This window comes from Cupressus sempervirens, chromosome 8 (assembly GCF_028749045.1).
Source record: "Cupressus sempervirens isolate cs-2001-9-10 chromosome 8, ASM2874904v1, whole genome shotgun sequence".
Taxonomy (NCBI): Eukaryota; Viridiplantae; Streptophyta; class Pinopsida; order Cupressales; family Cupressaceae; genus Cupressus; species Cupressus sempervirens.
In genome coordinates, this window is record NC_143125.1 from 111,759,978 (window position 1) to 111,785,064 (window position 25,087).

The window sequence follows — 25,087 nt, forward strand, 5'->3', positions numbered from 1 at the left end:
AAAATAGAGAAAGAACTCTTGATGAAATGCACACTAAAATAAATTCAAACCATCATCACATACATGTCTAATATAGATCAGAAAAGATTATATTTCTTGAAGCAACATAAGTCAGCATTCCTCCTGAGCTGTTGTCAACTTGGCTCTAATACCATGTTAATATTTTGGCACAAATATGATATAAACAGCAACAAAGAAGACTGAAAATAATACACAAAAGACTCTGACTATTTATCCTCGGAAAACCCTTCCACTTGAAGGGAAAAACCCAACCACACGAGCAAAATATCTTTTATTGATCATAAAAATATTCAAGTACATGGCTTTTCACTTGATTGATTACAATATATCAAGTATTCATATAAATAGATTGCATAAGACTCTTCATCTTACACACGAAAGTCCCTTTGAGTCTCAAAAATAAGACCCTTCAAATTTCCACATATTCAACACTTCATATTTCCATACGCATGCCTCTTCACATGATGTATGACACGTCTTTTTGCATAATTTTAACTTAAATATAATCACAAATATCTCTTTCAGCTGAAGATGACCATAACAGTCATAACAACCATATTTATATCTCATAAAATCAGTGACGAAGATCTCGATCGCAGCTACAAACTTCAACAAAAAAGAATCATCATTTTTGTGGGATGGGTTGTTTCCCTTAAGAGGATGGTTTTTCCAAGGATAAGTCTCAAGTCTTCATTATTTTGTGTTTTTTAATTCCATTTGTTACATTTTGATATTCTGGTTCAAATTTTAACAATTGTATGGTGTACTTACAACTAAGTGTTCCAGGTGGATTTTTGTAATAGATATACTTTATTTGGCTACCTTGTATGCACTCAAAAATGTATTTGTTGAATAGTTGATCAACTAGTTACATGAGATATTTTCATCTGGCAGATATATCTTTAGTGTTAACAAACATGGGATTTAATAAATGTATCAAAATCAATGGAGCTAAATACATATAGATTTTTTTCTATTTTGGCTTTCCCCAAATATTCTAATTTGAGAATTTCTATATTTCTAAACATTATCCAAGTCTATGCATGCAAACTTCAGATTTATATTCAAGCTTGTGAATCAATTTAGGATTTTCCTTGCTTACTGGCATTATTTATCACTTTCCATCCTTACATTTACATCTGTCTGTGAGTTCAATACAAATAGATATGGGTTGTCATATATATGATCGCTATCTCATAACCAGGAAGTAAAAAACTAATGCCTATTTTAGCCGTCTCCCCTTATTTCTATTCTCATTCCAACCACCTGTAAAAACCATCAAAATTTTGCCAATCTGCCTTCAAATTTGTGACTTTTGTCAACATATATCTCCTAGTTTCATTGGTAGATATATTCAGTTCTTTGTGTTCACTAAATGAAAAAAGCCAATGGACAGTCATTCAATGCAAAAATGGTACAAATCTGTTCCCAACTTCATCTATGATGTTTGAGGAAAAATTATTGAATATGCCTTACCTTAATGTCTGTATCTTTGCGCTCAGTACGATATTGATTAGTAAATTCAGAATCATCATTCAATAGTCTGTTAAAAAACTGCAAAGATGTACAGGGGAACTCATCCTGTTGCAAAAAAAGACAGTTTATTCATAAATTCAAATCAATATTAGACAAATTAACTAAAATTCTAAAGACATCATATACAAGCAAACAAAAAGTCCTCACTAAATCACCTTTTTTATATGAACTAAAACTTCATCTTTAATGAAAGGCTCAAATGCCTTAGAAGTGTCACTCAAAGCAATATCGCTATTTGAAGCTATTGCCAACTCACTACTTTTGTCAGTAGCCCTAATTGAGCTGCTATGTGCACGTAAAGCAGATTGTTTTTCTTCCTGCATTTTAACACCAAATGTTTGAGTAGGTATTCTCAATAGCAGAGCACAATATTGATTTGAAGAAAAACTTCTAGTTTCTCCATACTGCAAAAATGGACTTATGGCCACGGAAAAATCATAATCTTAACAATTAATATTTTATCAGTTTCTTTCCTTAGTTTCCCTTTCTTGTTTTGTTGCTATGTCCTTTACTTTATTGTTATTTCAGTGGACACCATTTGGTGCTTCCCTTACTGGCATTTTGCCTGATGTACTGTTTCCAGTCCCTTAGACCCTTGTTGGTCTCTTGTTGGACATTAATAAATTTATCTTATCTTATCCTCTAGAAAAAAAAATTGTTCTTAGGCAAGTAGAAACAAAAAAGTATACCAATATGTATGTCTCACAATTAACATTTAATTAGTTTCTTTCCTCCAGGAAAAAAAACGATGTCTTAGGCAATGACAAAAAGGCATCTATATCAAAATGTCTGTCTGTGCAACTGCATAAACATACAGGTGTGGATGTAGGAAAATTTGGTTACATATAGCTATTAGAACTCTCACATTTTAGAATTAAGAAAAACAAGAGTTGTCAAAAAAATTGATCCAGATAATTTGCAAACAAAAATACTAATTTCATAATTAATATTTTAATGTTCTCAAATAAAGATTGAATGCTAATTATAATTCAATAGAAAGTGGCAAGTTTGAAATATATTTCTAAAAACTAACTGAGATGGAATGAAGACCTCTTTTTATCCAAAGTTGAGTCAGGGTCTCAAGAGAGTACTCGATCTGCTCTCTGCTATTAATGAAGTTCCAAAGTCTTAATTGGGGAAGATAGCTCTTCTGACTTTTGCAACAGAATATGAAGATAGAAGCAGAAATTGAGATGAAATGAGTCAGAAATCATGCTATCAGAAATCCAAACAAACTCCTAGCATATGCATTACAATTGATAGATTCAGTTTAATGACAAATTTCACCCTTTAAGGAATGGTCTCTTACATGCAAATTTTTTAGAGCTTTTTCCTCTAAATAATTTCAACTTCAAGATTGCATAATGAACAAGTAGATTATAAATTGGGACCCAGAGGGTACTTCAAAATTCTTTCTGGCTCCAAGTAAGACCAAGTGGCCATTCTTCAGGAATGAAAAAATTGTAGGACAAACCTGTTCGTGAAATACTGGATAATAGGAACTAGTCTCCTAAAGGATCCTCCATTCATAACTCCAGTACCAGTTATATTATTTTAGATTATTCTAACTGAAAAAGAAAAAATATTGGGCAGCCCTCAGAAAACTGGAAGTCACACAGGACAATTTACCTAAATTAACTAGAATCTGTGCCAGAATATAAATGGTGAATCTGCTACCTATGAAAGTCCTGCTCTAACTTTAGGCACACATTTGAAATAAAAGTAGATTAAAAATGATCCAAAGGTCTGACACAAACACATATATCTATAAATAAATTAGCAGTAGCTCTGTCAACGAATACTCGAGCACAGAACTGATAGCTCCAAGCATGAAACAATGAGTCCCACAAGAAGTACCTAATGCATCAACTCCAAATCTCTTTGGGTGTAATGTCCCCAACTTTGAGTTGAAGCAGAGTTGATGGATTCTGTTTATCATTGGGTCCTTGTGGGTTGATACTACTGTTTAGAGGACCTTGTTGTGGAGTTATTAGGTTCTCCAATGGCCAATAGTGAGTTTTGACTCCGTTTTAAGGGACTTGCTATTTATAGTAAGTCAACAGTTAATTCCAATGAGCTTGAATGCGTTAGAGGAGATGAGTGATGCTCTCAATTTTTACTTTTGGCTTCTAGTTTGGGCTCCACATATCTTGTAGAGGACATCCACTTTTAGTAAGTCACCCCGTCAAGTTCATTTTTCGTCTTTCTTCATCAAGATCACTCATGTATTGTCGAATTTCGATTTTGATGCTTCTTCAATCATTTTCTAAGATGGGTGGGTTACAACTATTATTTAATTAAATACTTTAAGCATGCTATTTTTGTTGGTATCGTATATTGGCCACCATAGTGTCATAGCTCATTGGAACTAGGTTGGAAAGTTTTAAATCGTTGGCACACGAAACAATGACCTTGTGTGTCAAAGAATCATGATATTGATGAAAAGGTCATTTTAGGAGCCAAAGGGAGATAATAAATTATATTATTCAAATATGTGACTAAGTATAAAGCAAAGGGGGTTTAAATGAAAAGTGTATTCATGAAGCTCCTGGGCATTTGGCGTGTGGATGAAGTCACATTTCATTTAATGTTATAAAAAGGACTTTCTTATGAAGATTAATCATTCTCTTGGCTATTGATTCTATTACTTGGTGAATTTGTTAAAGATTTTCTACAAGGGTATTGTGGCAACTGATTGCACTTAGAACTACTGGAAGATTGCGGTCAATTGTGCATTGAATGTCTGAGAATTAATTCTGATTGCTCTGGTTGCAGAATTTGGTGTTGTTGTATACTGAATTGTGTTGGATACTTATACTGCTGCAAACATACATGCGGATGCCATTCATAACCAGGTTCCTAAATTTTGATTGCAATTTCATGATCACAGATTGTAATAAATTGCAAGTGCTATAATTGCAAGTCTTTAGCTCTATACTAGCATTGCATTGTCATTGTTAATGGTTGCAAGTTTGCACTACAACTGTTTGTAAAAATGCCTAGAGTTTGTAGGTGTTCATTGGGATGTGTGGCAAGTGTTTGTCTTAATGTCTATTAGATGTAATAATTAATTTCAGTCATGTATATGTGTGCCAAAGTCTCAAAAAGCTAGTCTATCATTTCTATAACAACCTTGCACTGTTAGAAGCATTCAATAATGGTATTTGTAGCCTACAAACTTAAAGAACACAATCTGGAAACAATTACAGCGAGATAAAGGTTGCATACAAAGTGTTTGACGAAATGCCAAACATTCAACTCATAAAGGAACCTGGTCTTTCTCAAGTTAGAACCAGCAGGGGTTCTTACAATGGACATAGAGATATAGAATTGCGGATAACTTTCACAACCAATGTAATAATTGTTAAAACTGGAGCCCAGAAAATAAAGATGAAAAACAACAATAAGAAAGAGTCAAAACTCAAACACTAATCACCGGAAATATCCAAGGAAAACCCTTCAAGAATGAAGCGGAAAACCCAGCAACACACACCAAAAGATCATTTATTGATAATAAAATTTAAGTGTACAATATTCTCTCCAATTTCCCAAAACATGACTCTTTATTACAATTACAATTACAACTCTTTGAATTTCCATGCCTCAACGAATGTCAAATGACACATGTCATTACATTTAATATTACAATTTGAACATAAGTGTCCATCTCAGCTAAAGGTGTCAATAACGGTAATAACATCCATATTTCCAGAGACAAAGATCTCTATCGCAGCTAAAGAAACATGGGTCAATGAGTTTGACTCAAAAACTACACAGTTAAATCCTAATAGCAATATCATAGAGATATCTTTAGTTGAACAATCACACAAAGCTGCAAAAAATGTCAATGATAAATCCTAATCATACAATTTCAAAACATAATTCATGGAATCACTCAACATGAAAACCCTATAAGAAAAGTAACCAGTTTTCACCACAAATTCTCGTAATGTGATAATTTAATGGAATATGTCAATATGCCACTAAGAGTACAATTTACTCATTGTTAATAACAATGGAATCACTCAACATGAAACATTTGTAAGACTCACAACTAAACCTTTAATCACAGACTCTTTCAAAGTGAATTGTCATGGAATCTCTCAACATGAGATGACATCATAGATTCTCTCAACATGATGTTCACTACCGCATAGTGAAAGAGTTATCAAAGCTGATCTTACAATCTCATTTATTCACACAAGAATAGAAGTAGGCATAACAAAATAAGACTTTGTTCCATTTAAGTCTCAAATTATACAAATACCACAAGCATCACAAACACATATGAGAATGAAGCGGATTCCATAAGCACTCCCTCTTAATTATAAAACCTCCCTCTGAAGCTCAACATCTTCCTCTAACTCATAAGCTTCCTCTAAAAGCAAATATAAATCATCTTGTTGCTTCCTGGAACAAAGAGAGATTATTAAAACTTAAACTAAACCATCATCCAAATATATATAACTCAAAAAGCATAATAACTAGTATTAGCACTAGAAATAATGTATGCAATAGTTAGACATAGGCTCTCAATCGATTCCATCCAAAGGTATACTTCCAATCAATTAATACATGCAGCCTCCTTAAAAAAAAATAGATTAAGAATCTATAAATACTTAGCTTAAAGAATTGCGCAAGAACACCTGGAGGCTTTATAGCAGAGAACATATAACTAGACCTCAAATCGTGAGCCCAAGTTTCCTCAATGCCAAGTCAAACCTTCTGCAATGATCGTCACTAGAGCTGTTGAGTCGGGCAATTGACCCACTTCGATTCTCCAGGTACAACTTTTATCATGAAAATTAATTAACCAAGCACTCTCGATATCCTGTCTTAGTCCAATATTATTTATGTGGCATTTCGCAAAGATTCTATCTTTCAGAAGATACCTTTTCTAATCTTGATAACCAATATGTAAAAAAAACAATTGACCTCACGATATATTGAAATCTTAGAGCTTGCAAAATAAATGATGCCATTTTTTCGTTACAAACAAAAACGGTTTTCAAATAAAAGATATGTCAAGAATGAATCAGCGCAATTCAAAAAATATCAATACTGTTCGATTAAAGATTCACATGAAACACATAGGTAAGACATCTTTACTCTCCTCCTTCGAATTGTCATCACTCATGGCCATGAATAATAGAAACGTTGGACTTCGATAATGAACGAGACATCATCATGTCCAGACACCATATAATGATAACAGTATACACCATATAATGAAAACAGTATTCTCCATCACAAGCACAGAACATAGTATTCTCCAATGTGGAACATAAAAAATGAAAAATAAAACCTCTAGACCAAGCTTGAATTTGAATGGGGTCTCCCGATCTACATTGGACACTATGACTTCATTGCCGGACTCAGGAGTCTTCTTTAACAAGCAATTTCTTTAAACCCAATAATCTTGCTAAAGTATTTAATGGAGAGTCAAAGCAAGAAAATGTCATTTGACAATCACTGAAACAAAAGTAACTAAACTGTAACGTAGCCTAAGAGAGTTATCGAATATAAAGAAGATAGAAAAAAATGTTCACAACAGGAGCCTTTCACCAATCAATGAAGACACAAGCCCGATGTGGCCATCACTTTCTCATCTCCTTCTAGGAACGATATGCAAAGAAGCAACCAACAAGAAATTCAACATTAATCTACATGCTTCCCTTGACACTCCTATAGTTATCATCTTGCAGCTTTAGCGTTTTGCGAATATAGCTTTTGGAATTTCCAGCAAAGGCCTCTTGAGTTACTCTGGGAACATGAGACATACAAAGATTTTTCTTCTTGCATTAAGAAGTATACCACAGGGATCTAGAAGACTGTTGTATCGGGATTCTACAAATTCTCTAAAAAATACGCTCCCTTATGCAACACCAAGCCCCTCTTTTAAAGCAACCTAATATTCTCTCCATGTACATCATTTTGACTGCCTGTAAGTATTCACAGCATCATAATTCTCGTCAAGAAGGAATGACGCCAATAAAAAATGGAGCCATGCAATGGGAAAATACTAGACCACTTCTCTCTGCAAACATGATGACAAATTTGGGCTACAAAATTAATATGAATGAATCGGGACAAGATTAGAATAAAAATGTTGAATAAGGAAAATTGAAACAGAAGTCACAGACGATAAATTAAACTCAGACAATCAAAGAGGGCATATACTACAAACGCTTTAATAAACCACAAGAATAAATGAAAGATAAGGGAAACATATTTGCCCATGGAGACTTCTCTCACAAATGTTATGCAAGGAATCATCCAGATATCCTTTAATCATCTCATTCACAAAGTATAAAAAAATCTTACTGAAATTCTGATTGGATACCTGAAGGCAAAGAACTATTCTTTGCAGTATTCTTGATCTCCTTGAAATTCGAGACAAGAAAATAGTGCCATCCATAGAAATTTGAGCAGCTTGGTGAGGAAAAGTGCGATAAACCTAACCTTCAATGTTCCCTTAATTGCTCAAATCTAACTAAGCTCTGATACCATGTTAAAACTAGAGCCCAGAAAATGTAATGTCCCATTTTTGATAGGCACCAGCTACTTATTTTTTTAGCCTTTAATTTTCCCCGGAAGCTAAAAAGGGAAGAAATAAAGGGGAAAAAAATATATTAGATTAATTACCTATATGGTTATTAAAAAATAAAATATTAAAAAGTAACCTTGTATTTAATTAATTTAATATTAAAGTGACTAAAGTAATAAAATATCAAAAAGTCACTTAAAAGAATAAAGTAATAGATTATTCTAGAAGTTTCTTGAAGTTACTTATGAATTCTTTATAAGGAGCCTTTGGGGGGGCATTAGAGACATCTTGAGTTGCATAATCATCTATTGTGCCGAGAGCTTTAGGGCCTGCAGGTTTGCCTGAGGGTTTGAAGACTCTAAAGTGCCAATTTCGGTTGTGAGATATCAACCCTAGTTGGAGGAGTGGAAGTGGTATTCAGCCATTTCAAGTTGAGCGTAATTTGTATACTCAGACTACTTGAGGGTTTGAGATTTTGAAAGCAGTCCAAAAAATAAAAATAAAATAAAACAGATTCGGAAAAGCAATCTGAAAAAAGCAAAGCGAAAAAGCAGATCCGAAGTAGCAAAGTGGAAAGGCAGGATTGGTGAAAATTATTACAGCCATTTACAACCAAGTTCCTTTGTTTATCATTCATGTTAGCATTGCATTTTAGGTGTTATAAGTTTCAGCTGTAGGTGTGCATTATACCAACATTATCATATTTTGTAATCCATGTAAATGGCAAGAGTCTTGGCCATATTTCATGAGCATTGTATTAGAAATTCCATTGCAATTAAGGAGATAATAGTTGCTAGTGTCATTTGAGCAATTCAATATCATTTATTATCAGCTAGTTAGTTTGCATACCAACTGTTTGTAAAAATGTCAATTGGCTGTAGGTTCTCTTTTTGGCATAAATAATATTATAATTTTGCATCCCAAGTGTTTGTCAAAATTACTAGTTGTTGTAGCTGCATATTGCAAGAAGTTTCAGTCACATATATGCATTGAATATTGTCAAAATAAATTGCACATTCATATTAGGTCATTGTTTAGTCAATTTAGAGTCTTCTTGCAAGCATTCTTATTGATGCTAAGTGAAGGAAAGAGCCATAAAAGCAAACTGAAATTTTATATCAGTCATATGACCCTTGTATGCAAAGTTTTTTTTTTCTTGAACCTTTATCAACATTTTGGGAACAGATTTGAGCAGTGTCATTACAGAAAATAAAGATGAAAAACAGCAATTAAAAAGAGCCAAAACTGAAACAATAAACACTAGAAATATCTTGAGAAAATTTTTCAAGAATGAAGGGAAAAACCCAGCTGCACACAACAAAAAATCATTTGTTGATAATGAAATTCAAGTGTACAATACCTTTCTCTTGATGTGATCTATATAACTTAAGGAAAGACTCTTCACATTCCAACCGAAGGTCTCTCCAATTTCCCAAAACGTGACTCTTTATTACAATTACAATTACAACTCTTTGACTTTCCATGCCTCAATGCATGTCGAATGACACATGCTATTACATTTAATATTATAATTTAAACATTAGTGTTCTTTTCAGCTAAAGGTGACAATACTGGTAATAACATCCATATTTCCAGGGATAAAGATCTCTATCGCAGCTACAATTTTCGACGATAATTCCTTCAAGAACCAAAACATCTTCAGCAAGCCATGTGCTATTTGGTCTTGTTTTAAATATCTATTTTTGCCTAGTCAGTACCCTCCACACCTATTGTTGATTTTGAAAGAAGATGAAAGCTAATCCCATTGATCAGATATTGTTGATAATTTGGAGGTCAATATTGAGTCTCTAAATGCAATCAGTTTTGTTAATTTATGCCAAAGAATTCAGGGATATTTTATTGATCTTATGTGCCATTCCATAAGAATCTATGTCGGACATAATCATATATTTTCAAATGTAACACCTGAAATAGTGTGTGTAGCTCAAATAGAATTGCATGCACTGTTGCTACTGATTTGGTCTTGATTTCATTTTAGGAATCTCTAGCTAGTATTGAATTTGTGACGACAACTTGGATGAGCTAACCATAATCTGTTACATATTCAATAGGAGCAATTAAATAAGAAATTACCTTATTACCGAAATCCATTCTTCTCTATCCACTTTGTACATTTCTGCATATTCATGTTACTTCAACTAAACAGAAATTAATGTGAAGTCCCCATTTTCACACCATGTTGTCCTATGAGTGTTGGCCAACTTTCATGGTGAGCTAGGCGAGTACCAACAGTCATGGAGAGCTCAGTTTACGGTTTTCTAAGCATCCAATGGTGATTTGGAATTTGGTTGGCTGAGGTTTACAGTGACGCTCTTTGTAGTGTGTTTTGGACTTTCTCACTTGTTCTCCACAGTTCTTGGAGGACACTACTATTTTAAGTAAGTGCCCACTTTTGCACCCAACATCATTCTTCAATGTTGGCTCCTTTCAATTTCAGTTTCCAATGCCTTGGTGATGTTTTCTGTAAAGTGGTTTAGAATATTTTATTATTTGCACAATAGTTCGCAAACTCAGACTTGTAGACTAGTCAGCAAGGCCAAAATTTTCAACTCAGCAACTTAGCAATTACTAAAAATTAAAACCTCTTAAAAAACTTTTTTGTGGTACATTTCAATTACAAAGTGTACTAAATTAAAAATTGCCATCTCGAAAGAGAAAGTATATGGTAAAATGCATCTTAACAAACATTTTACGTACAACATTTTTTTCCAAATTTTTTTGTGCCTATAAAAATGCAAGAGTTGAACTTGTGAAACTCGCCAAGAAATACGCAGCTACTAAGAGTACTCGCAAAGTTTGCAAACTATGATTTGCACTAAAGTTACCAAGTAACATTTAAAAATCCACCTTAGTATTTAGTTTATATAAAGTGTTATTATGTCCCCAGATTGGTTGTCTAGGGAAATGGCAAGACGAACTTTAGGTGTTCTAAAATGTTAGAGAGGCCTTATTGAAAGAAAATGAAGTAATTTTAAATTATAAAGTGCCCTAATTCTCTCCAACTCTATATAAAGGGATTTTGGTTTACATTTTTATTCATTCAGAGTGGCAGGCATACCGAGATGTTGCTGAAGGGGCTAAGTATTTTTCCCAAGGTTGATTGAAAACAGATGCCCTCATCAATATTCTCTGGTTTCAATGGTGAAAGATCCATCCTAGCTAGTTCGGTGTTGTCACACAAGAAACACATTGGTTTTCACAGTTCTCTTCAGAATCAAGTTTGAAGAAAATGAAAATATACAAGGCTGCACCACGTCTGGTTGACAGGTTATCGACATTCAAAGAAAACTCCAAATCTCTTCTGGATTATCCTTTCTATGATTGGGAGATCACGTTAAATCTTATTTCTGAGGTTATTTCCTGCTGAGTGATTTTATTTTCGAGGGGCTGCCCATAGAGCTGGCCACTCATGTACTAGGGTGTCGGCCTGTTGTTAAAGGTGCATATGGCTTGGCTCTCTGGCACTTTATTTTCCAAAACCACAGCATCTCAACTCTAGTTGCCGTTTCCAGACTTATGTGTAAATGTTTTGGTAGAGTTAAGTGAATTGATAACGAGTTGGTAAAACTACCCCAGTTCTTGCATCATGGCTGAATGGTTGTACAGATATTTCTGGTCATTAAAAGCAGACTTTGTGATATTTATTCCTCACCTTCTGAGTTTGTCTATAGAGATGAAGAGTGTGACCTATTGTTCTAGCTTAGCTGGAGGTGTAAATCAGCCTATGAGTGAAGATTCATGTGTTGCTTGGCCTGTCATTCATATTTGCAGACCTGCTACTATCATTGAAGAATTAAAAAAATATGTTGGGATGACAGTTCATTGTTGGTTCATCACAAATGTTTTAGTTGGTTAGTGTTCCAGTTTATAGAGGTGTTTTAGTCATTTGCCTTAAGCTGGTTGACTTGTGTTAGCACTAAACTGAGTTGGGAAAATGATGGATTTCTTTAGCAGACATGAAAACTGTTAACTATTACTCCCTTTAAACATGCTGGAAGGAGAAGAATGCTCAGAAAGTTCATAACAGCAATTAGTCACCTTTCATGGTGGATTGAAGGTCTCATGAAATTGAAAAGCTCTCATTGCTTGCAATCTACTACAACAGTCCTGCAAACAAACTGCCATTTCCTGTTTTACAAGGTATGTTTCCATAGTGTGTAAGAGATGAACGTTATATTAATATAAAAAATACTCTTTCTTGGATGCAATCTCAAACGCAAGCTTGTAACATCAGAAGGATGCATCTTGCAAGATAAATAAACCTCTGATTTGCACATATATTTAAAATGCATTTAATTGGGCATTCATTGAGGGCCATTTATTGAGGGCCCCATTTGGAAAATGAAATGCAATGCTAACCATAACACTCTTTATAACAGAAAATAGACTTCTTGTGCAAGTGTAGGTTGTGTTACCTAAACAAATACGAATAATTCAAAAGATATTAATGGGTGTTCTTACAGTTACTAACTAAAAATATGTTAAAAACAGACATATAACGTACCTTCTTTTCAGCTTCCTCCATTGCCTTGAAATTTTTCACTGCCCTTTGTAAGGCCTTCTGTGCATTATTTCGATTCCAAAAGGATGCAAACTTATATTTAGCCCTTCCTGGCATGGAAAGAAAACGAAATCTCTGTACCATCACCAAATCATTTTAAAGAAAACATCCAAGATTTTAAGTAATTTTCCACTCTTTTTCCTTAAATAAATGTTCTGAAAGCTTTTGCAGTTTTTTAAATTATCTAACATCCATTCCTGAATTATTACAAGAATCCATAAATCCATATAATCAAGTTTATGTACATTTAAATGATTAAAATAAAATTAGAAAGGATAAATGGTCAAGCACGTTGCATGTCAAAATCATACATTCTGTACACTAAGATCATAGGCATCCGAATTAGTGAAAATGATAAAATCAATATATACAGATATCAAATTAAATTCTCAAACATCTCATACTAATCATTTGTTTGCTGCAATTAAACTCGCAATTCCTCACAAAACTAAACTAAACAAGAAATAGAAAAACTCATATAAAACAAATCCAATATAAATGAATTAATATTATTATAGATGAGCAGCATATCAAGATAAAGTTTCACTAGGAACCATATCTAGAGGAATTAAACATTTCAAACGCAGGGCTATATTGAATCACAAGGCAAGTGTTTTGCATTTACATTTGACCAGTAAAACTACCAGCTTACTCAGCTTAGGGAACACAAAGTAAATTTTCAGTCTCTTCAGATTGACAACATCCCCCAATGAAAACCAATTGCCAACCTTTAATTTCATCAATTACGTATGATCAGCAAGTGTATATTTCTCAATCTTCATCTTATGTTTATTGGGATGTTCCCAAATCGTATAGTTGAATTTCCACCACATGTCACATACCACTACGATATATCCAGGGGGAAATTACCCAAGCGAAAAGTACACAAGGGCAAAGTACCCAAGGGAAACACTCGAGGTAAGTACCTGAGGGTAAAAAACCCCATGGAAGTACCTAAGGGAAAAGTACTAGAGGGAAGTACCCGAGGGCAAAGTGCCCGACGAAGGTAAACAGGGAAGTACCAAGGGCAAAATACCCGAAGGAAACACCAAAGAGAAGTCTTGAAAAAGAAATACTCAACGGAAGTACTTGAGGGAAGTAACTGAAGGCAAGTACCCAAGGGAATATACTCAAGCAAAAAGTATCAATGGAAAAGTACTTTTTACACTCAATCAATAGGACTTAGCACCTTTCGGCACACTTCCAAACACTCTGTATGACAATATTACTAATTGTAGATAATTCCTCCATCATAAAATTATTATAGATGCAAGAATGAATCAACACAGAGTATACACCAAGAGCAAAGTATCTGAGGGCAAGTACTCGAGAGAAGTACCCAAGGGCAAAGTACCTCTGACACCTTCAACTCTCAATCATTATTCTTGGCACCCTTCAACACACTTTCAAGCACTCCGTACAACAAAGATACTTCCATTGAAGGATCTAATCATAGATGATTCCTCTTTCATATGATTATTGCAAATGCAAGAATGACTCGACACAAAGTATAGACCAACAACATTGAATGGCCAAGAGCTAGATAGTTGTAATTTTATTTATGCACAGAAGAGATAGATCTAACAATGAAGTACAAAGTGAAATCTAAAGCGATGTTGAACTTTAACTCAAATTTGCAAGAAAATATCAAATTCCACATTCTTACTTGTAAAAAATTTCCTAAGGTGAAGAATGAACATGCCAAGATCTAGAAGCTCAATAGATAGCACAATAAGAGAGACAAAATGACATGATTCTCAAATGACTTAATTCAATGATAATCAATAATCAAAAATAATAATGGATCAAGATGCCCAATATTCAGATGTGTACAATGTAGATGTGTTTAAATATATAGGCAATGCATGATAACTAGGAGTGATGCAATTGATAACCTATCAATTAGACAAGGTGTGATCACATGTCTACTAAAGGTGGATCATCCTCCATTGTGTAAAAATCTATGTGCAATTTTGAGAGCATGATAATGTGATAAGAACACAAGTTGGATCTCACAAATAACGATGTGTAAGACAAAAACTAAGTAGAAGTAGATTTGCCATACACCATGTGCTAAAATAAAATGCAAACTCCATAGTGTCTCAATGACAACTGATATGCAAATACATTATCCTAAATAAACTTATGTAAAGTGTAATTAGAGAATACTTGTTTACACCAACACCCCCCCTTAAGTGCAACTTTGGGGAATGCACTTAAGCTTACTAAAGCTAGATGGAAATACATGATGGGTCCCGACTGCTAGGCCATGTCAGTTACCCATTACAATCTGTAACCGCAAAGAGATGCAATGCAATCTCTCATAAAGAAGAGAGAGAGGGAAAACCACATGGGAAAAACCCTCCCTCAAAAAGAGAGATGAAAAGGAAAGAAAGATGCATGAATTTATGGAGTACTCATGACCCCCCTATTATGACATACATCATGCATATACAATAAAGAATACCCTTATGGGAAGGAAAAACAGATACATGATATCACCCCCATAATGAATGATCCCGTGCAAGAATGGTGAGTGTTTGAAGACAAAACATAGTCCAATGCCTATAAACAACATTTATCCCCTTAGGAAGAAGATAGACCAAGTATAAACAAAAGAATGCTTCTCATCGTGGATAGGAAGAAGGAAGCAGAATCCAAATGGAAAATGAAGTATCTAAAGTTTATTGATGTATTGTCATGTTCTTGGTTGGTGAAGATGACATAAACCAATCAGGATCAAGCCCAATGGAAGAAGGCAACAAACAAGGAACAAATGATAACTGGACCAAATACAAAAGACAAGGATGTCCCCTCAAAAGAAGTAGGAAGAGAAGCAAATAAGACCCCTTTAATGTAGAATGTACACCCATAATAGACGCTCCCAGAGCAATGCAGAAGTTGCACCAAGAAAATTGAATGATGTTCCTTCATTTATGAAGAAATGATATCATAGGTGTATCGATGAATCCTCCACAATTCAAGTGAAGTTTGAGACTCGTGAATACCAATCTCCAAAGACTCAAATGTCTTCTCTGAAGTAAAAGCAACATCCTACAAATGTTGTAAGAAAATGTCCACAATCATATCAAACTCGAAAGAAGGATCAAGTGGAGGATCATGAGGATCAAAATGTTCCCTCACAACAACTGAAGAAGGACCATCCTCAACAAAGAGAAGATAGATGTCATGAATGTAGTCTCCCAAATCCTCAATATAAGACTCCACAAAAAAATGCAATGTATGTCAAGAAGTCATTTCAAGGAATTGCAACTCGTAGACGAGATATATCCTGCTACACAAAATCACGTGAATTCATAGTTGTATGAATGCAAGCATCATCATGAACAAAAGTAGACGTTATCTCAACAGTAGGAGTTGCAACAGGAGGTACCAGATCTTTTGGGAATGGAGGAACATGTAGATCTCCTTTCATCTCCCACAGATAGATCCAAATGGATGAGTTGCCTTCATGTCATTAAGTGAATCAATAACTTCCATATCTATATGTACAAAAATAGTATGGAAAAAGATGCCCATAGTGTCATCATTGTATGGAAATCCTTTCACATATAAATATGGCAATGCATTATGCTCCCTAAGATAAGTGAGAACTAATTAACTCCATGTCTTATTGTTTCCCTTTGTCAAAGTAATTACATCATCCTCATCCATCAGGTCAACTAATCAATACACCCCATAAAATGCAATGAAAGAAACCCCCCAAAATAGATATTTTTAGCACCGTTTATGTAGTACAAATACAATTGTCACTCGCTAAATTTGCCAAAGTGGACTTCTAATTCTAATTCTTACAACCAAAAAATATGAAGCAATAACAAACTCAATAAACTAAGATACCAGAGCACTCAATCATCTAATTAATTACAAGTGTCAGAATAGGCCAAAAATGACCAAATGTTGAAAGTACTATGCCACTTTGAATTGCACCAATTTGATACCAAATCTCGAAAGTAGACAAAAAATTATGCACTTTCAAAAGTAATTGCACCTAAAAATGTGTAAATATGAGCCCAAACAATGCTTTTGAAGTTGCAAAAATTGGAATTTACGATATTCAGAAAATTTTAGGAACATATATCACAAACAACCTACACCAATGTGTAGATCATGAAATTCTACCCCAAAACAAGAAAAATGCTCAACAAAAGGAGTCCAAATGAGTGAGATATTGATGTTTGAAAATGACCTTTGTAATTATTTATTCTAAATCGCCACCACCACACCTCCAGATTTCGAATGACTAGATTTTGGCCTCCAATGTTCTTTCTGGATGAAACAAAAGTCGACTTAAGGGTTTTTGGACTCCTCAATGTGATGCCAACCTCTAATTTGCACCAGCAAGCTCTAATGTTGACTTGCAACAAAATTCTCTCCAAATAAGCTATTCAATAAAAATCTTATGTCTCTGATAACATGTAAGATTTTGCCTAAGGCAAAGAATGAAAACGCCACTTGATTCAATAATGATCAAAATCAAAACAATAATGGATCAAGATGCCCAATTTTCAAAAGGGCACTATGTAGATGTGCAAGAATATATAGGCAATGTATGATAACTAGGAGTGATGCAAATGATAATCTTAAACTAGGCAAGGTGCAATTCTGTCCACTAAAGGTGGGTCATCCTCCATTGTGTAACAAAGTATGTGCAACATGTGCAATATGGGCAACAAAGAAAGGATGATAATGTGATGAGAACACAAGTTGAATCTCACAAACAATGAGGTGTGAGACAACAACTATGTGCAAGTGCATTTCTCCTACACCATGTGCTAAATAAAATTCAAACTCCTAGATGTCTCAGTGACAACTAATATGAAAATGCATTATCCTATGAAAACTTAAGTAAAATTAGTAAATACTTAATTACACCAAGAATACTACTATGCCAAACTTGACCTTATAAATGGGCTCCGAGAAGTTTCCTTAAGGCTTACAAAAAGGCCAACACGATCAAACTTATAACTGATAAATAAAGAGGGGCCCAAAAGATATTATTATCAAGTTTTAGGGCCATATTAATTTTAATTTAACTATTATATTATTATTTTGGCCCTCCTTTATTTCATATCTAAATTCATTAATTAAAAAAGTTATTTATAATATTATTTAATATTTTGAACCACTTATTTAATTAATTTCATTCAATTAATTTGGGTACATTCTAGATCATCATCAGCTAGAGATTACTTGCTCTCAAGCATTCCACCATCAAACCATTTGACCACTGCAAAGCTCTAGGATCCCAAACCAAGTGCGGAAATTAGTAGTCATATTTATCAAACTCTCCATACTACACTGTAACCGCATGCACTATAATGTCCCCGTTTTGGCTGACATCATTTTGCATGCCGGATCAGTCAATCACGGACTCTCGTAGACAGGTGGTTGTGATAAGAGAGTCATTTTGGCATTTATTTGGTGATTGGATAGCTCATTATGCTCTTGGAGATATTATTTTATTTATATTTTATCATCATTTTTATATGGGGCCTACATGTTATAATTCTAAGTTGAGTTGCACTTTTTTATAAAGTTATTTATTATAAAAGTGCATTATAATGGGATTTTACAATGGATGTTTCTAGAAGTTCTTAGTAACTTCTTAGAAAAGGATGCTTCTAGAAGTCCTTAGTAACTTCTTAGAAAAGTAAATAAATGGAGGGCTTGCGCTCTCATTTGGACAGACGGGTAATTGATGATTCTACTACCATTCTCTTTGAGCATTTGTGGCACCATCCAGGTCTACAAATATTCAGCATAATCCTTGAGGATGATGCCTCTCAACAGATTGCATAACTGAGGAAGTGAAAGACCTTCTGAAGGGTTGCACTTTGGAAGTGGTATTCAGCCATTTCAAGTTGAGCTTAATTTGTATACTCAGACTAGCTAAGGGTTTGAGTTTTTGGAAGCAGTCTGAAAAAGCAAATCCAAAAAAGCAGATCCGAAAAAGCAGATCCGAAAAAAGCAAGTCCGAAAAAGCAGTCCAAAAAAGCAGTTCGAAAAAACAGATTTGAAAAACCAGTTCGAAAAAGCAAAGCGAAAAAGCAGATCCGAAAAAAGCAAGTGAAAAAGCAGATCAGAAAAAGCAAAGTGAAAGGCAGCATTGGAGAAAATTATTACAGCCATCTACAATCAGGTTCCTTTGGATATTACATGCATTGTTCTTATCATTTAGATGCATATTAGGAGGTAAGGCTGTAGGTGAAAGTTGTAACAGATTTAAGCATTATTCATGCGGATGTAAGCCAAGAGTTTTGGCCATTTCATACTAGCATTGCAGTTGACATTTTATGTGCAATAAAGGAGACATAAGTTGCTGGTCTGATATAATATAATTGAATATGTATTTATCATTCATGATCAACTTATTAGTTTGCATGCCGATTATTTGACAAAACGTCAATTGACTGTAAGTTCTTTTTTAGCATAAATAATGTTATAATTTTGCATCCCAAGTGTTTGTCAAAATTACTAGTTGCTGTAGCTGCATATTGCAAGTAGTTTTCAGTCACATATATGCATTGAATATTGTCAAAATAAGTTGCACATTCATGTTAGGTCATTGTTTAGTCAATTCAGAGTCTTCTTGCAAACATTCTTATTGATGCTAAGTGAAGGAAAGAGCCATAAAAGAAAACTGAAATTTTATATCAGTCATATGACCCTTGTATGCAAAGTGTTTTTTTGAACCTTTATCAGCATTTTGGGTTCAGATTTGAGCAGGGTTATTACATGCACATAATTGGATGTAGATGATACAAGTAAATTGTTGTCAAGCTTCCACTACTCCACTCTGATATAAACATTGTCATGTTGAAAATCAAGATAAAACTGAAGCCAATCATCAAACACATCAATGCTTAGATATAAAGCTTTCATGCTATCAATCTCTTCTTCAATCTCATAACTTGGGTAGATCTTGTCGTTTCTGTAACAACATGATTTCCTACTAACTATTTTTCATCATTTAACTAACTGATTTGTATTTCATGTTCACATGTCATACATTTCAAACAAAAATAAACGTCTTAATAACTGAATATCAAATCTACAATCTTTTCTAACAATATTAATTTTCATGATGAGCTGAAAATAAATCTAAACTAATTACTAAAAGAAAATTTCAATTAATATGCTCATACCTAACTAGATTTTTAGGATAACATCTAAATTTTCCGTAGAAGAAACTTTCAGCTGGAAAGGAAAATTACTAACTAAAAAGTTAAAAAGAACATACTGATTTTAGCTGAGAAACATTGCAAATTGGTTGTCCAAGCTCTGACTTTGGTGAGAGAAGAAGCATTATCATAGGCTTAACCTCCCAACCGCGGACCTTTTTACTTATCTCCACAGGTTTTAAATTAATAGAACGGCCCTCCCTACCCTGAGGTCGGGCATGGGACATTCATCGATCCAACCATTAGAGTATTCAGGTGGGTTGAGGTCCCAACAGCTATTCATCGAATAACTGAAGCATCAGGACAATAACGCGATCCATTTGTTGTGGCAAGTTTGCCCAATATCACCTTGGCCAAGGAATTCAGATGTGGTATATATAACTCGATCTCCACCACTCAGCTTGACAACTAATTTTTCAAAGTGGAATTTGTTGTCAAGTCCTAATAAACTTGCCAAAGCGATTTCTAGGTCAAACCTGTAATTTCTGATGATTGAATCTTATGACCATCCCATTCCAATGACCTCGTTTCGTAATGCTTCTCCTCTTTCTCCGATCTTCATCCTGCAACCTTCAAAGCAACATTCTTGCCAAAACATCAATTCATGATTTATAATTTGTTAGATACAATCGTTAGGAAATTTCATCATAAATATTAACTGATTCATCATAAATGTACCATGGCTAAATTTAACTATCTTCATTTCACATGAACACAACGGCTAAATTTAACTGATTCAATTTCATAGGATAATTAGATCGATGCAATGGCTAAAGATAACTGCTTCAATTTCACATGAACATGAATAAATAAAACAACGGCTATAACTATCATAATAAAACAACAGCTATTATGAACTAATTTCACTTGAACATGAAAAATTATTTTGGTTCAACGACTACATTTAGCTTTAAAATTTTAAGGCAAAAATTGGGATGTAACATACCCACCCCCTTAGGTTTTTCATCATCCACGATGAAATAATATCAAACTGATTTTTTTTAAGTTTTAAAAAAAATAAAAGAAAAAGAAATATTCAGTTTCCAGTTTCTGAAAATAGATAGGGATACTTTTGAAAAATATCATGATAGTCTTCCCACATAGCATTATCCTCTGTATACTGGTCCCACTAGACCTTGCACTGAGTTACTTCTCGATTTCGTAAGCGCAACTTATGTACCTCGAGTATTTTGAGCGGTTTTACCTCTACCACCCCTGGCTCTCGCACCTACAATAGTTTCCAATCAATCATGTGCTCATAGTGACTAACAAACTTCTTAAGATAAGACACGTGGAAGACGTTATGCATCCTAGCAAGGGTTGGAGGTAAAGCAATCTTGTAGACCACTGGGTTAACAACCTCCAAAACTTCAAAAGGTCCTACATTTCTGAGGGCCAATTTAGCATTCTTGCCCAATTTAATAGTACTTTTTTGAGGCTTAACTCTTAATAACACCTTATCCCCTACGGCAAATTCTCTCAGTGTTCTTTTCGCATCTGCATAACTATTTTGGCTGTCATTAGCTTTCTTCAACCTCTAGCGGATCTACAGTACTTGTTCTTCCATCTCTTGAAGCATTTCCGGTCCAACAATGACCCTGTCCTCTAATTGATTCCAGCTTACTGGGGTTCTGCATTAACGGCCATACAAGGTTTCAAAAGGAGTCATTTTAATCGAAGACTGATATGAGTTATTGTATGCAAATTCAACCAAAGGTAAGTATGTTTCCCATTGATACTGTCGATCCATGCAATAAACCTTTAGAAGGTTCTCTAATAACTGATTCACTCGCTCTGTCTGACCATCAGTTTCAGGATGATAAGCTGAACTTATATTCAATTTAGTGCCCAAGGCTGAAAATAGTGTCTGCCAAAATCTGGAAGTTATTCTTGCATCTCGATCTGAAATAATTTTCTCTGGAACCCAGTGTAATCTAAAAATTTCTTTTATGAGCTTATGGGCTATCTCGAGTGCTCCATCGGATAAATTCCCTGGAATAAAATGTGCAACCTTAGTCAATCTATCAACCACAACCAAAATAGTGTTATGTTGATTCCGAGTCATAGGTAACCCCTGTACAAAGTCCATGGATATTACTTGTCATTTCCATTCAAGTACCTCATTTGGGTGCAAAAGTCCTGTTGGATATTGGTGTTCCGCTTTCACCCTCTGACATTCTAAACAACTTGCTACAAACTCAATTATCTCTCTCTTCATTCCTTTCCAACAATATAAAGGTTTTATGTCAGATAACATTTTTGTTACTCCTAGAGGTCTTGAATATGGAGCTAAATGATACGCCCCTATAATTAATCTTCGTAACTCAGGATGATTTGGTACATAAATCCTGTGGCAATATCTCAACAATCCATCTTCCTCTAAGTTAAAATCTGAATACTTGGGGTCCTGTGGGTCTCTAATAAGTGCCAAACTGATTTCTGCATAAAAATCATCATGCTCCAAATGTTGTAAAATCTGATCCCTTAATTGAAATTTTACCTTGGTTATGCTGAAATATGTCTTCTCCAACTGAAGGCATTAACCACCTTATTTTCTTTTCCCTTAATGCAACTTATGCCAAATTCATAATTTGCTAAGAATTCTAACCATCCCCTTTGTCTAGCATTCAGATTTTGCTGAGTCAAAATATATTTTAGGCTTTGATGATCATATCAGAGCTCAAAGGGTTTTCCAATTAAATAATGTCTCCACATTTGTAAAGCGTGAACTATGGCTGCTAATTCCAAATCGTGTGATGCATTATTTTGTTCATAATTCTTCAATTTTCTAAACTCATAGGCAACACTTGTCCTTCTTGCATTAACACACCCCCTAATCCTTCACCTAAAGCATCAGTGATCACCACAAATGGTTTCTGCGGATCGGGTACCCTTAAAATAGGTGCAGTAGTTAGTTTTTCCTTCAAAAACTCAAAAGCTGATTGACATTTTTCTGTCCAAACAAATTTCTTTCCCTTCCTCTGAAGTGATGTGATTGGATATGCTATTCTTGAAAAGTTCCTGACAAATTTCCTGTAAAATCCAGCTAACCCCATGGAACTCTTGACTTCATATACGTTTCTGGGTATGGGCCATTCCTTAATCGCTTTAATCTTAGATGGATCTACTGCTATGCCTTGTGCTGAAATTATATGCCCTAGATACTGAATTTCTTATTGGTAAAAGGCACACTTTGATAATTTCCCGTATAATTTATGTTCTCTAAGTCTCTGTAATACTATCTCTAAATGTCTCTGATGTTCTTCTTCATTTCTAGAATAAATAAGAATATCATCTATGAATACCAACACAAATTTGTCCAAGCAATCGTGAAATATACTGTTCATTAAATTCGTGAAGGCTACAAGGGCATTAGTTAATCCAAACAGTAGTCGTGTAAACTCATAATGTCCATATCTAGTCCTGAAAGCAGTTTTATGTATGTCCTCTTCCTTAATTTGCAGCTGATGATATCCTGACCTCAGATCAATTTTTGAGAACACAGTTGCACCCTTCATTTGGTCAAAGAGATCATCTATCCTTGGTAACGGGTATCGATTTTTGATGGTGACCTTATTAAGCATCCGATAATCTATACATAACCTCATAGTTCCATCCTTCTTTCTTACGAATAACACAGGGGCTCCCCATGGTGAGACACTGGGTCGAATCATTTTCTTATCCAACATATCCTGTAGTTGAATCTGCAATTCCATAAGTTCCATGGTGGTCATCCTGTACGGGGCTCTGGATATAGGTTCTGCTCCTGGTACTAAATCTATGGAAAAATCAAATATCCAGGAAGGGGGCAATCCAGGAAGTTCCTCTAGGAATACATCTTGATAGTTCTTCAGATAGGGATATTTTTTTTCAAAAGATTCCTTTAGGTTTTTGTTTAATTTCTCCATCTTCATAAATATAATCACCCCTCTATGTGGATTCCCTTGTATCTTCAACTCTTAATGCGAATATTTCACAGCCTTTTCTTCCATACCTCTTAAGTTGCATTGCTGAAATCTATTGGGTTCTAATTTCATGTTTGATCCCTGAAATACTTGTGGGTCTACCTCAATCATCCACACAATTTACCGTTTTGGCAAAGCAATCTACCTTAGCCTGGTGCTTACTAAGCCAGTTTATTCCAATGATAATATCATAAGATCCTAACGGTGCTACATATAAATTCAGTTCTGTAGAAAAGTTTGGAAAATCAACCTGGGCTTTGAACGGACATTGCTCTACCATGGCCCTTGTCTGGTTTGCATATTCCACTCTCCACGGTTTTGCCATAAAACCAGATCTTTTTGGAAATTTACTTAACAGTTTGGGTGAAATAAAAAATTCTGTTGCTCCAGTATCAATAAGAATAGTCACAGGGTTACCATAAATCTTACCCGGTGTTTCAATGGGACCTATCTATCGTTCTGCTTGTCTGTTATCCAAGGCTGTGTGAATTCTTTGCTGAAAAACCTGTTGTTGCTGCGGTAAGGAGGGGCGTTGTTACTGATTGAGGTTAGGGCACTATCTTCTAAAGTGGTTTCCTTTGCAAATAAAACAACCTCCCGATGGTCCTCTTTTCTCATTATTCCTGTCATTTTTGTTTACATGAAAGTTTCCCTGATTATCCTTGTTTTCGCTTTTGTTTTCAGGTTTGTTGTTCTTAAAGTCCCTAAATTGTTTCCTTGGTGGTCCGGATTCAGTACCTTCTGAATTCCAATTGGTCTCTCTCTTATTGTCCCCAATAGAATCATCCTTTTTAACCTTATGCTCTTGTCAAACAGCTTTTTCCAAAGCTTCTTTCATGGTTTGAGGTGCAAGGACATCTACGGCTCCCCCTATCCTATTATTCAATCCCATGATAAACTTTCTTACTTTTAGATTGGTATCTTGTTGGTAGGGTAGTACGTACTTAAGCAGCCTGGTAAATTTCTCTTAGTATTTATGAACAAACAATTAAACTCCATGAGTTTCTGGTCATAGAAGGTTTGAGGCAGCCCTCGTGTTCTAAATATGTTTACAAATTTTTCCCATGTAATGTCGGTAGATCTAATGTCCAATTCCACCTTGGTATTTCCCCTCCAAGTTGCTGCTTCCCCAGTGAATTGGTATATACCCCAAACTGCATTTGAGGTCTCAAAAAAGTTTCAAATCTCAAAGTATTGCTCCATCTCTGTCAGCCATGCTTCGGCTTCCTCT

The 25,087-nt window shown here is 34.7% G+C and overlaps 1 protein-coding gene across 6 annotated transcripts in view; it reads right to left on the minus strand.

The window, feature by feature from the left end:
* LOC149541831 (BAG-associated GRAM protein 1-like) overlaps window positions 1-25,087 on the minus strand; it is a 257,279-nt gene that overhangs the window by 62,156 nt on the left and 170,036 nt on the right. For 5 of the 6 annotated variants that reach the window (XM_089796903.1, XM_089796904.1, XM_089796906.1 and 2 more), the window contains 3 exons: window positions 12,630-12,736; window positions 1,713-1,874; window positions 1,498-1,602 (listed from right to left, as the gene is read on the minus strand). In XM_089796903.1, coding sequence (XP_089653029.1) covers window positions 1,498-1,602; window positions 1,713-1,874; window positions 12,630-12,736 — 374 coding nt within the window. The remainder of the gene's footprint in view (window positions 1-1,497; window positions 1,603-1,712; window positions 1,875-12,629; window positions 12,737-25,087) is intronic. The other variant, XM_089796905.1, reaches the window with a different exon arrangement.